Here is a 14,508-nt window from a genome sequence, read left to right as displayed (position 1 = left end):
CTCCATAGGCCCGGCACGGTAGCTCATGTCTGTGGTACCAGCATTTTGGGAGGCTGAGGCAGTGGATCACTTGAGGTCAGGAGATTGAGACCAGCCTGGCCAACATGGCGAAACCCCCTCTCTACTAAAAATACAAAAATTAGCCGGTCGTGGTGGCTCATGCCTGTAATCCCAGCTACTCACGAGGCTGAGGCAGGAGAATCGCTTGAACCCGGGAGGCGGAGGCTGCAGTGAGCCGAGACAGCGCCACTGCACTGCAGCCTGGGTGACAGAGGGAGACTCAACCTCAAAAAACAAAACAAAACAAAACAAAACAAAACAAAAACTTATTCTAGACTGTGATTCTGTGTATATGTGTGTTTCTATATTGCCTCCACTCCTTTTGAACCAGAAGGCAGGTTGTTGCTGAGAAAGTTAAGTTCCTCTTGGAGTTGGTAGTTCATTATAGTTTTACATTTTCTGGCTCTGAGTAGCCCACATGGTGTTTGACATTCTCCAGTGGCTGGCTGGTTAATTTTGTGGAACTAGAGTTTCCATATTCAGGGAAGTATTTCACACCTTTATTAATTTTTAACTGAGAAAATCGTATTCTAAAAATGTAGAGTTTTCTTGAAATAGACGCTTGATTTTCACTACATATTTCTGAGGCTTTTTATTATGAAACATTTCAAACGTATTAAAAATAGAGAGAATAGTATAATGAATCACAGTTATAGCTGACATATAGCTCCATGAATTACCAGTTCATGGCCAAGAAAGTTTTATCTATAGCCCTCACTTTATGTTGAAGAAAATTCCAGATATCATTTCATTTTACTTTAGCTCATTTTTATTTACAAAGTGTCAATTAGATTTTTTGATACAATTTCCATTACAATAGGATTTTTACTAGTAAGGAAAATTGAAGCAAAAGGGATATCAAACAATGATTAAAGCAGACATGTAATTCAAGAATGTTGCAACTCATTCATTCAACAGATGTGTCATTCTAGTAGTCTTCTTGGTTTATACATTTTTCTTTTGTTCTTTATTTTCTGACAGGGAAAGTTTTCCAGGGGAAAAGAAGAAACAAGGTGCAGAACTGTAAGAAAGTGTCAAGTAAATAAATAAACATTTTGTTATTTCCTTGTTTATACACAAAAAACACTGGAAGGAGGCCAATGAACTAATGAAAATGGTTAATTAGGCAAGGGGGATGGGGTGAATAGGAATGTGGGGGACTAGATCTTTTCAATTTATACATTTTTATTTTTGAACCATGTGAGTATGCTTTAAAAATAAATACAATTTTTTCTTCTAACATGGTTTACTTTCATTAAAAAAAAACTAGGAAATTCCTATGATCAAGTTAGTTTGAAAGTATTATAAGTGGCCGGTTGCGGTGGCTGATGCCTGTAATCCCAGCACTTTGGGAGGCCGAGGCGGACGGATCACTTGAGGCCAGGAGTTGAGACCGGCCTGGTCAACATGGTGAAACCCTGTCTCTACTAAAACTCCAAAAATTAGCTGGGCGTGGTGGCAGACACCTATAATCCCAGCAACTCGGGAGGCTGAGGCAGGAGAATCACTTGAACCCGGAAGACGGAGGTAGCAGTGAGCCGAAAACGTTCCACTGCACTCTAGCCTGGGCGGCAACAGAGCAAAAACACTGTATCAAAAAAAAAAAAAAAAGAAAAAGTATTATAAGCTAAATACCAAAGCCAATGTCAACTGGGCAAATAGAGTTTTTTGTTTTGTTTTGTTTTTGATACGGAGTCTTGTTCTGGAGTGTAGTGGCGCTATCTTGGCTCACTGCAACCTCCACCTTCCAGGCTCAAGCTATCCTCCCACCTCAGTCTCCCTAGTACTTGGGAATACAGGTGGGTACCACCAGGCCCAGCTAATTTTTGTATTTTTAGTAGAGATGAGGTTTCGCCATATTGGCCAGGCTGGTCTCGAACTCCTGGCCTCTGGTGATCCACCAGCCTTGGCCTCCCAAAGTGCTGGGATTACAGGCCTGAGCCACTGTGCCCAGCCTGTGTGTGTGTTTGTTTTAAACAAATTGTCTGTCTTTGATCTAATCTATTTCTGCAGTTTCCTTAGTCCTTAAGATTTGATTAAGGTTTAAAAACGTGTGGCTTGGCCGGGCGCAGTGGCTCATGCCTGTAATCCCAGCGCTTTGGGAGGCTGAGGCGGGTGGATCACCTGAGATCAGGAGTTCAAGACCAGCCTGGCCAACATGGTGAAACCCCGTCTCTACTAAAAATACAAAAATTAGCCGGGTGTGGTGGCAGGCGCCTGTAGTCCCAGCTACTCAGGAGGCTGAGGCAGGAGAATTGCTTGAACCCGGGAGGTGAAGGTTGTGGTGAACCGAGATCGCACCACTGCACTCCAGCCTGGGTGACAGGGCAAGACTCTGTCTCAAAAAAAAAAAAAAAAGTGTGGCTTAAATGTGCTTTACTAGTTCTTAGACTTCATGGGTCTCTTTTTCAGACCCCGCCTTCCCTCAGCTTAACAAACAGGAGTTGCAGTTTCTAGTTTAGTTTGTTGTTGTTTGGCTTAGCTCAGCCAGTTTCTCCCAGTCTTTGCTCTCACTCCTTTAGAATCTAGTGATGACACTTCTCATGCTTCATTCCCTTTAGATATTTTCTTTTTTCTAGAAAGAAGTATGTCTAGAAAGGATGTAATTTAGCTAAACTAGTTCCCAGGAGCCCTGTGCACTCCTCCTCTAGTTCAAAACTTAATTGGTGCTCATCTGACAAGGGCAGCTGCTCCTCAAGTCTGGGGTTCAGAGCAGTCTAGTTCACATGCCATTTGTCAAGCACCTACTATGTGCCAGGCACTGTGATTGGTGCTAGAAATACAGAGATGAAAATATTCCTGCCGTAGGAATTTAAAGTCTAGCAGGGGATACAGACAGAAAAGCAACGTTATAATACAACGGACTAAATATTAAGACTGAGATCAACAGAACCTGCCATACCTCAGGTGGGAGAGTGAGTAGGGTGGTAAGACTAAGGATGGGGGGTAGGGGAAGCTGTCTCAGAAGACCGGATGTGCACTAGACTCAACTGAGTCTTAGGACATGAATAGGAACAGTCAAGATTTTAGTCAGGGCCATAGAATGGACACAAATGGAAAAAATGTGATCAATGGCCCAGAATTCTGAATAATGCTTTGGGTATGTGGAACATATATATTACCACTAGGAGATAAGCAGCAAGGCTGGGAGAAGCAGTAGAATTAGCTAGAGATGAAACTGGGAAATTTCCCTTATCTTGTCAAGCTCATGGGACTCCCATCATTTCCTAACCCCAAAGCCAGGGGAGGGATTCCCAATATCATTTTAAGTCATCAGGGAGAAAACAGAATGTCTGTGTTACTTGGGATGTAAACATCTCCCCTGGGTGTCATGCAGGAGAAGGGTGGGTGATGGTCATAGCCTTCTGTGGTTGATCAAGCTCTATCCTCTTCTTCATTCTCATCGTTAACGTTCCTAAATTTTTGCAGTGACCTGGTTTGATGTAGTTGACAGACAAATGCAGAAATATTCCCAATCAGCCTTTCTTGAGCAAAGGGTAAGCTTTTTTTTTTTTTTTTAACAGAGTCTAGGAAATTTCCATTGAATGGCAAATCTCCCCTGGGTCTTTTAGGATTTTTTTTTTCTTTCTCTACGGTCTTACTTTCTCACCACCTGGTTAACCTCTCTCCAAAAAGCACTGCTGCTAGCTGGGCTCCTGATGTCCAGACTAATTCTGATGCCCAGATTAGTTCTCATCTGAAGATATCTCCATTGGAAACTAAAGTTATGTGTGAAGGATCCCACCCTTCAGTAGAGAGATTAGTTAGAAACCAGAGACTTCAGCCTTCTCCCTCCCTGCCCTCAGGCTAATACCAGGAGTCAGGGAAAGTAGGCATCTAAAAGAAGAAAACTGATGCTTTGTACAAAAGTTCTATTAGCAAAAAAAAGTGAAGACATGGCTTTAAGTGGAACATTTTTCCACAACTAGAGATGAAACGAACTACATAAGTGGGCTAAGTCTTTTCAAAAATAGGAGGTAAATGGTGTAACCCCTCCATATGTACCCCTTGCCTTCTAGCCCCATGTTGTTTTTGTAGTAACACTTCTTGTGAGATAATTGTCTTTCACTTGTGAGATAATTGAGATAATTGTCTTTCACTTGAATTATGCCTGTGGAAATCTAAGACAGTGGTCACATTGCGGAAGGCATTCTTTCTACAGGGAGGGAAGGGTGGGTCCTGATGGCTTGCTCATGGCCATAAGAAAGGCAGCATGACACATCCTCCTCAGGATTAGAAAGCCCCCTTGTTCACAAGGCAGAATGACAACATGAGAGGAAAGCCCAGGAGAAGAAGGAGATTATCCAATTTCTCCTTGTTTTCCCAAGTGCTTTGCCCATCCTCCCCAACTCCAAGGATGTGAGCCTATTGTCAGCCTTACGGTACAGGGTGTGGGAAGGACTCTCAGATGGAACAGGACCTTGAATCATAAAAAGGGGAAACATTTTTTTTCAGGGTGACCCCCACCCTCGTGGAAACAACAAGGACATTCAGGAGGAGGTAGGAGGAATCCCTTCCATATTCAGAGTTGGTAACTCAGCTTCCTGTCACTTAAGATATAGTTTAGGTTCAGCTCAATGGTGGATTTTCACAGGGAGCAACAGAGTGCCAGACGGAGTCCCCTTTGGGGTGACCAGTCTCATCTGTTTATATTCCACCCATTATGTTCTGTGCTGTAGCCCAAAGGTACTGTGTTCACACACTGCTCTTTTCCACTGAAGATGCCTCCTTCTCTCTATCAAATGCATACTCATTTTCTAGTACTTATTTCAGGCATTGCCTGTCTCCAGAATACTGCCTGTCTCTCTGAGTTTCAGTTTGGTTCCTTTTCTGTTTCCCTTTGGTACCCTATACTTCCCTGCAACATTCTACCTGTCACACATCTTAATTTTTCTGTCATTCTTAGTGGGCAGTGAGCTACATGAGGGTAGTGACAATGTCTTCTATCTCTAAATCTCCAAGTACAGCAGCATCTGGTACATAACAAATATGAAGCAAAAGTCGAATGACTTTACTGACAACAGGCAATTTCTATAGAAGCTGGAGGGAGGGGAGACTGAATGCATCCTCAGGGAGAAAGATCACAGAACTGCTTTATCCTAGAAAAAAGCTCCAGATATTTTCCTGTCTGGACCTGTGGGACCCACAGGAGAGAAATTGTAAGTAAAGAGTCTAATGCTTGCTGAGAATAAAGACTGTTGGGATGTGCTAGAGAACAATAAGGTTGGCTGGGGATGGTGGCTAACACCAGTAATCCTAGCACTTTGGGAGGCTGAGGAGAGGCAGATCACTTGAGGCCAGGAGTTCAAGACCAGCCAGGCCACCATGGCAAAACCCTGTCTCTACTAAAAATACAAAAATTACCCAGGTGTGGTGGCATGTGCCTGTAGTCCCAGCTGCTTAGGAGGCTGAGGCAGGAAAATCGCTTGAACTCAGGAGGTGGGGTTGCAGTGAGCCAAGATTGTGCCACTGCATTCCAGCCTGGGCAACAGAGTGAGACTCCACCTCAGCAACAACAACAAAAGAGAACAATAGGGCTGATAGAGAACCAAGGGTCTTAAGATCAGTTCTTATGTTTTGCATGGCTAAAGGTATAAGAATTAAAGAAAGAGGAAAGAAACATGAAAGGTGGCTTGCCAGTCAAGACAGGTTTATTTTAGAGAGAAAACAAACCTGAGAGGAACTGCTGGCCAAGCTAGGTCAGAGGCACACTCTCTTACAGACTAGGAGTTTTTAAGGATTCAGGGTGGGAGAGTTTATCAGAGGCTTGGACTGCTTCTGTGTCTCTTTGTTGTGCTTATCTGGGAGGGAGAGTTTTGTGTCTGTTCCCATAATCTTTCTGTAGCTGCAGGCATACTCCCATTCAGCTTCCCTATCTTAGTGCACCTGAAGGGAAAGAAAGGTGCTTATTAAGGCCCATCATTTTACTGGGGCCCGTTGTATGATGGCGAAGTTTGGCGGTTACCCAAAAGAATCTCCCCTCACCTCCCTCTGTGCCCGAGCTGTCTTATCTGTGTTTTACTGTCTGCTCTTTCTGGCTGCCTGTAGTTAGAAGAGAAGTGATTTCTTTGAAATGCATGAGGCTAGAAAGGGAGCTGAAACTTAAAGTGGCAGTGTTTGTCCAAGACGATGGTGCTCCTGCTCTGTCAAAAGGGAGTAAGGATTCTCCTGATACCTGAGGCATTTTAAAACAAGCTTTCTGGATATAATGGACTTGATTTTTCTAACTGGTGGTGGTCCTCAGAACTGGGAGGACTTGAAGCAAAGAATAAGAATCAAAGAATAAGGACATAATTTTTTATTAATAGTTGCGGTCAGAAATTCATAATTTTGGCTCTGACAAACATCTGACGGGGTTTCATCATGTTGGCCAGGCTTGTCTCAAACTCCTGGCCTCAAGTGATCCGCCCGCCTCGGTCTCCCAAAAGCTGGGATTACAGGCATGAGCCACTGCATCCTGCCAGAAAGGGTAATTTTATATAATTTCATTAGGTATACTAATGGCCTAGATTCCTGTGACTCATTGTACAGTTGGACAGTTAAAGTACAAATTGATAATCTTCCAAGAGTAATGGCAAGCCAAGCCTAGATTCTGGTGTCCTAACTTATAGCCAGGGGATTTCTCTGCCACATAATTTTTAAGTTAAGTACTAGACACTCTTAAATTCTTTGCACTATTATATCATTTGCTCCTTACAGCATTTCACAACTGAGGAGCACAGAGAGGGTAAGTAACCTTGCCAAGGCTACTCAGCCAGTAAGTGGAGATGCAGGAATTTAAAACTAGGTAGTCTGACTCAAGTTCTGATCCCGGTTGAATGGTAATCATATTCTTCACAAAATCCTTTTTCAGATATTTTTGCCCAACTCAGATGCTCAGTGATATTGTTATTACAATAATGAGGTGTCATTATTTAAGATCTGAGAACAGGAGATGTGAAGATGGAGGAGATGGAGACTCCTGGCATTTTCATACCTAAGTTTTGTTACCCTTTAGAGAAAATCTTCTCCAGTGCTAAAATCAATCAGATGATGACCTTAAGTGCTTCAGATCTTAACAGGAGCTGCAATTGGATAAACTGGGGATATGAGTCCCATATCATGACGAAGTAAGTTTCAGGACTGTAAGCAGAGGACCTGCTCTTACCAGGATCATGTTTTTGTTGTTGGACAGGTGGAAAAGACAATGAGTCCTGATGGGAACCACAGTAGTGATCCAACAGAGTTCGTCTTGGCAGGGTTCCCAAATCTCAACAGCGCAAGAGTGGAATTATTTTCTGTGTTTCTTCTTGTCTGTCTCCTGATTCTGACAGGCAATGTGTTGATTGTGGGGGTGGTAAGGGCTGATACTCGACTACAGACCCCCATGTACTTCTTTCTGGGTAACCTGTCCTGCCTAGAGATTCTGCTCACTTCTGTCATCATTCCAAAGATGCTGAGCAATTTCCTCTCAAGGCAACACACTATTTCCTTTGCTGCATGTATCACCCAATTCTATTTCTACTTCTTTCTCGGGGCCTCCGAGTTCTTACTGTTGGCTGTCATGTCTGCGGATCGCTACCTGGCCATCTGTCATCCTCTGCGCTACCCCTTGCTCATGAGTGGGGCTGTGTGCTTTCGTGTGGCCTTGGCCTGCTGGGTGGGGGGACTCGTCCCTGTGCTTGGTCCCACAGTGGCTGTGGCCTTGCTTCCTTTCTGTAAGCAGGGTGCTGTGGTGCAGCACTTCTTCTGCGACAGTGGCCCACTGCTCCGCCTGGCATGCACCAATACCAAGAAGCTGGAGGAGACTGACTTTGTCCTGGCCTCCCTCGTCATTGTATCTTCCTTGCTCATCACTGCTGTGTCCTATGGCCTCATTGTGCTGGCTGTCCTGAGCATCCCCTCTGCTTCAGGCCATCAGAAGGCCTTCTCTACCTGTACCTCCCATTTGATAGTGGTGACCCTCTTCTATGGAAGTGCCATTTTTCTCTATGTGCGGCCATCGCAGAGTGGTTCTGTGGACACTAACTGGGCAGTGACAGTAATAACGACATTTGTGACACCACTGCTGAATCCATTCATCTATGCCTTACATAATGAGCAAGTCAAGGAAGCTTTGAAGGACATGTTTAGGAAGGTAGTGGCAGGCTTTTTAGGGAATCTTTTACTTGATAAATGTCTCAGTGAGAAAGCAGTAAGGTAAAAGTGAAGAGTCTAGTAACTAGTCTTTTTTTTTTTTTTTTTTTTTTGAGAGAGAGAGAAAGTCTCACTCTGTAGCCCAGGCTGGACTGCAGTGGCGTGATCTCAGCTCACTGCAACCTCCACCTCCTGGGTTCAAGCAATTCTCCTGCCTCAGCCTCCTGAGTAGCTGGGATTACATGTGCCCACCACCACACCTGGCTAATTTTTGTATTTTTAGTAGAGATGGGGTTTCACTCGATGACCAGGCTAGTCTCAAACTCCTGGCCTCAAGTGATCCACCCACCTCAGCCTCCCGAAGTGCTGGGATTACAGGTGTGAGCCACCACACCTGGTCTTGTTGTCATTTTTAAAAATCATATTTTAAAATCCAAACATTCTCATTATCATGCTCCTTTCCGTCTTCATTATGGATATCACCAAAAGACTGAATTCTGGAACTGCTAATGAATTCTCAGGTCATCAATCCACCTTCTTCTCTTTCAGGCAAAATTTCTTGATCCTAGATCATACCTAATAATAATAATACTACTTATTATTGATATATCGTGATCAATATCATCGCCACTTCCTAAGACCTTCTAACCTGTGAGTCTTAACCTATGGGTCCATGGTCATGTAGGGAATCTAAGGATGGGTTTCAGAAAATTTATATGCCCAATAGGTATCTAAATTTTATGTGCTTGAATATATATGCATTTGTCTGAGAAGAGGGACTGTAGCTTTAATTCAACATTTGAATCCATTTGTGTACTCTCCTCAAAAGCTAAAAACTGATTGCGAGTCTAAGTAGAGCCTTCCAACTGTTTATGCAAGTCAAGAATTTTAAGAAAAACTTCCTTATAGATATAAAATGAAATAAAAATAGATTATCTGTATATTTTTGAACATGCTTGTTAGAAAAATTTACATTTACTGCTAGAGGAAAAAGAGGTGAAGCAAATTTAATAAAGGGACTTAATTACTTCTCTGTGGTAATTCCAGGTGCCGTTGGGAAAGCAGATCAGTGAGGGATTTCATGAGTAATAGCATTTACTGTATTCTTCCAGTGTGCACTTTAGTACAATGATAAAGACATCTCCACTCGTTTTGTCATTGGATTATGTTTCATTCATTTGCTCATCTTTTTACATTCTTGTATCTGTTGTGTTAAATCTTCTTTTGTTTTTAGTAAAATAAGGCGCTTTAATATTAAAGAGTTAAGAATGCCACATAGGCTGGACACGGTGGCTCACGCCTGTAATCCTAGCACTTTGCAAGGCCGAGACAGGCCGATCACCTGAGGTCAGGAGGTCGTAGACCAGTCTGGCCAACATGGCGAAACCCCGCCTCTACAAAAACACAAAAATTAGCCGGGCATGGTGGCGGGTGCCTATAATCCCAGCTACCAAAAAGGGTAATTTTATATAATTTCATTATATAAGGAGGCATTATATAAGGAGGCAGGAGAATCACTGAACCCAGGGGGCGGAGGTTTGCAGCGAGCCAAGATGGTGCCACTTCACTCCAGCCTGGGCCAAAGAGCAAAACTCCATCTAAAAAAAAAAGAATGCCAAATGCCAAATATTGTTGTATCTACCAAGAACCAAACTTTGTAGTAAATTTTGTCTAGTTTACTGGACATTTGAAAAGGGATTCCTATTCATGGAAATCCCTTTGGAAATCTTAGAAACAAATATTTATTTATTTATTTATTTATTTATTTATTCATTCATTCATTCAGCAAAGGTCTGTGAAGAATCTTTGTTGAACACTGTGATATGCGAATATATACAAAGATGAACAAGAATAAATTGTTTCTAACCTCAAGCAGCTTGAACTTAAGAGTTTAGAACTAAGGGACAGATAATAATTTAAGGGAATGTGGATGATAAGGAGATTTACAAAAGGACATTGGAGATCTTATAAAAATTGGTTTACTCTTCCCAGTGCATTTTCTTGTTAGAGAAATTTTCACAGAGGTCATCATTCATTAAACAGGATTTGTTACATTAGAGTGTGTTTGTGTACATAGGAACAATGTACAAAACATGTAAATATCAAGGTATCGACAGCATACTAAACTCAAAATAGTGCTGCAAAACTGGCAAAGTGCGTATTAGCATCAAAAGAGTTAGCCATAAGCTTCAGTGGGCATGGAAAATAGAAATGTTTTTATCTAGTTCTATTCATAATGCATGCAAACACACTAGATAATTTTATTCCAAAATATTTCTGAGTACTAAAGGAATGGAAAGAATGATTTGAAGGTAAAAATAACTCTTCTGTAGTGATCTAGAAGTGTTGCCCAGAAAGGAGATGAAATATTGCCTTAAAAATTACCTAGTTTCATGAAACATAAAAATCTGAAGTCTATTCCAGCCACTGGCCAAGGAAAGGAATTCATGCAACAATTTACAGCATTTCTTGAAGTAATTGCCACATATTATGGCAATAAAGCATGTTAAACCATCCGTTTTCAACATGTGTTTCATTGTGAAAAATAACTTTGGGCTCAATTTAATTCAATAAAATTTGTTGAATACTGTGTTCTAGGAAGTAAGTTGGTATGTTAGAGGTACAAATATTGGCCCCTGCCATCAAGGAATTCATAGACTTTTGGGGTAGACATAATACATATGAATATATAAATATATAATTTTTTTTCTGTTTTTGAGATGGAGTCTTGCTCTGTTGCCCGGGCTGGAAACCAATGGCGTGATCTCAGCTCGCTGCAACCTCTGCCTCCCGGGTTCAAGCGATTCTCCTGCCTCAGCCTCCTGAGTAGCTGGGATTATAGGCACGTGCCACCACACCGGGCTAATTTTGTATTTTTAGCAGAGACGGGGTTTATCCTTGTTGGTCAGGCTGGTCTGGAACTCCCGACCTCAGGTGATCTGCTCGCTTCACCCTCCCCAAAGTGCTGGGATTACAAGCGTGAGCCACCGCGCCCAGCTTCGAATTTCTATAAAGGTACCATGACAAGCGTCTTTATTCAAACTATTATATGAAATACATTTGCCTGAAATTTTGGTGCGATGGTATGTGTAGATTGAGTGCGCATGTGAATGTGTGCATGCATATAACAGTGATACAAACTTGTGTGTCCATGAAAGTTTGTGATTAAATAAAAGAATAAATAAAAATCTGTTTACTGATACTTATTTCTAAGCTTTCCTTTCTAAGATCTTACCTTCATTGACATGAAATTTGTATTTTGTTTTTAAACATACAGTTAAGACAGAATATACTTACTTTAGAAGAAGAAGAAAATGCTTCTGTTTGCATCATTTTACATATAAAACTCTTAATAAGGCCAGGTGCAGTGGCTCATGCCTACAATCCCAGCACGCTGGGAAGCCAACAAGGGGGATTGCTTGAGCCTGGGATTTCGAGGCTGCAGTCAGCCAAGATCGCATCACTGCACTCCAGTCTGGGCCAAAGGGTGAGACCTTGTCTCAAAAATTAAATAAATAAATAAAGCTCTTAATGACATCATTGATAATGACAATAATGCTAAACTCAGCAAGCATATGTTACTCTTTATACTTACCTCAGCAGAGTTTGGCACAACTGATCTTGTCCTCTTATTTGAAACAGTCAATGTGTTCTTTGTTATTTATTTATTTTATTTCAATTGTTTTGGGGGAACAGGTAGTTTTTGGTTACATGAAGTTCTTTAGCGGTGATTTCTGAGATTTTGGTGCACCCATCACCCGAGCAGTGTATACTGTAGGCAATATGGAGTCTTTTATCTTTTAGTGCCCTCCCACCATTTCCCCAAGTTCCCAAAGTCCATTATTTCCTCCTTATGCCTTTGCATTCTCATAGCTTAGCTCTCATTTGTAAGTGAGAACATACAATATTTCGTTTTCCATTCCTGAGTTATTTCACTTACAATAATGGTCTCCAACTCCATCCAATGCCATTATTTTGTTTCTTTTTATGGCTGAGTAGTATTCCATGGTGTATATGTACCACTTTATTTTTGTTTTTTTGAGCCGGAGTCTCACTCTGACACCCACGCAGGAGTGCAGTGGCACGTTCTTGGCTCACTGTAACCTCTGCCTCCTGGATTCAAATGATTCTCCTGCCTCAGCCTCCCGAGTAGCTGGGATTACAGGCATGCACCACCATAGCCGGTTAGTAGAGACAGGGTTTCACCATGTTGGCCAGGCTGGTCTCGAACTCCTGGCCTCAAGTGATCCACCCACCTCCATCTCCCAAAGTGCTGGAATTACAGGCGTGAGTCACCATGCCTGGCCAATATAGCACATTTTCTTTATCCACTCATTTGTTGATGGACATTTATGTTGCTTCCATATTTTTGCAATTGCAAATTGTGCTGCTGTAAATAAACATGTGTATGCAAGTGTCTTTTTCATATAATGCCTTCTATTCCTTTGGGTAGATACTCAGTCATGGGATTGGTGGATTGAATGGTAGTTCTATTTTCAGTTCTTTAAGGAATCTCCATATTGTTTTCCATAGTGGTTGTACTAGTTCTTTAAGGAATCTCCATATTGTTTTCCACAGTGGTTGTACTAGTTTACATTCCCACCAGCAGTGTACAAAATGTTCCTTTTTTACCACATCCACCCCAACATCTATTATTTTTTGATTTTTTAATTATAGCCATTCTTGCAGGAGCAAGGTGGTATCTCATTGTGGTTTTAATTTGCATTTCCCTGATAATTAGTGATGTTGAGTATTTTTTCATGTTTATTGGCCACTTGTATATCTCCTTTTGAGAAATGTCTATTCATGTCCTTTGCCCACTTTTTCATGGGATTATTTGCTTTTTTCTTGCTGATTTGTTTTATTTATTTCCTTGTAGATTCTGGATATTTGAATCCTGTGTTGGATGCATAGTTCGTGAATATTTTCTCTCACTCTGTGGGTTGTCTTTTACTCTGCTGATTATTTCTTTTGCTATGCAGAAGCTTTTTAGTTTAATTAGGTCTCATTTATTTTTGTTTTTGCTGCATTTGCTTTTGGGTTCTTGGTAATGAATTATTTGCCTAAGTCAATGTTTAGAAGAGTTTTTCTGATGCTATCTTCTAGAATTTTTATGATTTCAGGTCTTTGATCTAAGTCTTTGATCCATCTTGAGTTGATTTTTGTATAAGGTGAGAGATGAGAATCCAATATCATTCTTTTACGTATGGCTTGCCAATTATCCCAGCACCATTTGTTGAATAGGGTGTCCTTTCCCCACTTTATGTTTTTGTATGCTTTGTCAAAGATTAGTTGACTGTAAGTAGTTGGTTTTTTTTCTGGGTTCTCTATTCTGTTACATTGGTCTACATGTTTTGTTTTGTTTTACTGGTACCATGCTGTTTTGGTAACTGTAGCCTTGCAGTATAGTTTGAAGACAGGTAATGTGATGCCTCCAGATTTGTTCTTTACACTTAACTTTGCTTGGGGGCTATGCAGGCTCTTTTTTTGGATTCATGTGAATTTTAGGGTTTTTTTTTCTAGTTCTGTGAAGAATGACGATGGTATTTTTATGGGAATTGTATTGAATCTGTAGATTGCTTTTGGCAGTATGGTCATTTTCACAATATAGATTCTATCCATCCATGAGCATGGGATGTGTTTTCATTTGTTTTTGTCATCTATGATTTCTTTCAGCAGTGTTTTGTAATTTTCCTTGTAGAGATCTTTCACCTCCTTGGTTAAGTATATTGCTAACTATTTTATTTTTTATTTTTGAAGCTGTTGTAAAAGGGATTGAGTTCTTCATTTGATTCTCAGCTTGGTCGTTGTTGCTGTGTAGCAGTGCTACTGACTGTGTATGTTGTATTGTATCCTGAAACTTTCCTGAATTCAATTGATGACATCCAGGAGCTTTTTGGATGAGTCTTTAGGGTTTTCTCGGTATTCGATCATATTGAAAAGAGCCGTGCACATTCCTCAGCCCCGGGCTCAAAACAAACAAGCCCAGTACAAACACCACCAGGAAAGTCTCCGATAAGGGGACAGATGAGGGGACAGCCGTTCAAAGTTTTACTGAAAGAGCGGGAACCAAAAGAATTCCTTTATTCCCCTGTAATTTTCAGGCTATAAAAAAGCAAACACTCGCATTGTTCGGGGCCCTCTTGTATGCGGTGAAATGGAGGGACCAGGTTCGAACTTGTAGTAAAGATCCTTGCCACTTGGCTTTGACTCTGGACTCTGGTGGTCTTCTTTGGGGGAACAAACGGTCTGGGCATAACATCTGGGGGCTCGTCCGGGATTCCCCAAGCCCACCAGACCCCTGGTCAACGGATCTGCTAGGATCGATCTACT

The 14,508-nt window shown here is 41.5% G+C and overlaps 1 protein-coding gene across 1 annotated transcript; it reads left to right on the top strand.

Moving 5' to 3' along the window:
- Window positions 1–7,246: 7,246 nt before the first annotated feature.
- OR6S1 (olfactory receptor family 6 subfamily S member 1) lies at window positions 7,247–8,242 on the top strand. Its single transcript, XM_528694.3, has one exon. It carries the CDS (start codon window positions 7,247–7,249, stop codon window positions 8,240–8,242), a length of 996 nt encoding a protein of 331 aa, XP_528694.2.
- The last annotated feature ends 6,266 nt before the right edge of the window (window positions 8,243–14,508 follow it).

The sequence above is a fragment of the Pan troglodytes genome, chromosome 15, assembly GCF_028858775.2.
Source record: "Pan troglodytes isolate AG18354 chromosome 15, NHGRI_mPanTro3-v2.0_pri, whole genome shotgun sequence".
Lineage (NCBI taxonomy): Eukaryota > Metazoa > Chordata > Mammalia > Primates > Hominidae > Pan > Pan troglodytes.
Note: the sequence above shows the minus strand (reverse complement) of the source record. Positions and strands in the feature narration are given on the sequence as shown.

Excerpts from the sequence above, each read along its gene's own strand:
- OR6S1 (XM_528694.3), top strand. The coding sequence starts at position 7,247 with ATGAGTCCTGATGGGAACCACAGTAGTGATCCAACAGAGTTCGTCTTG.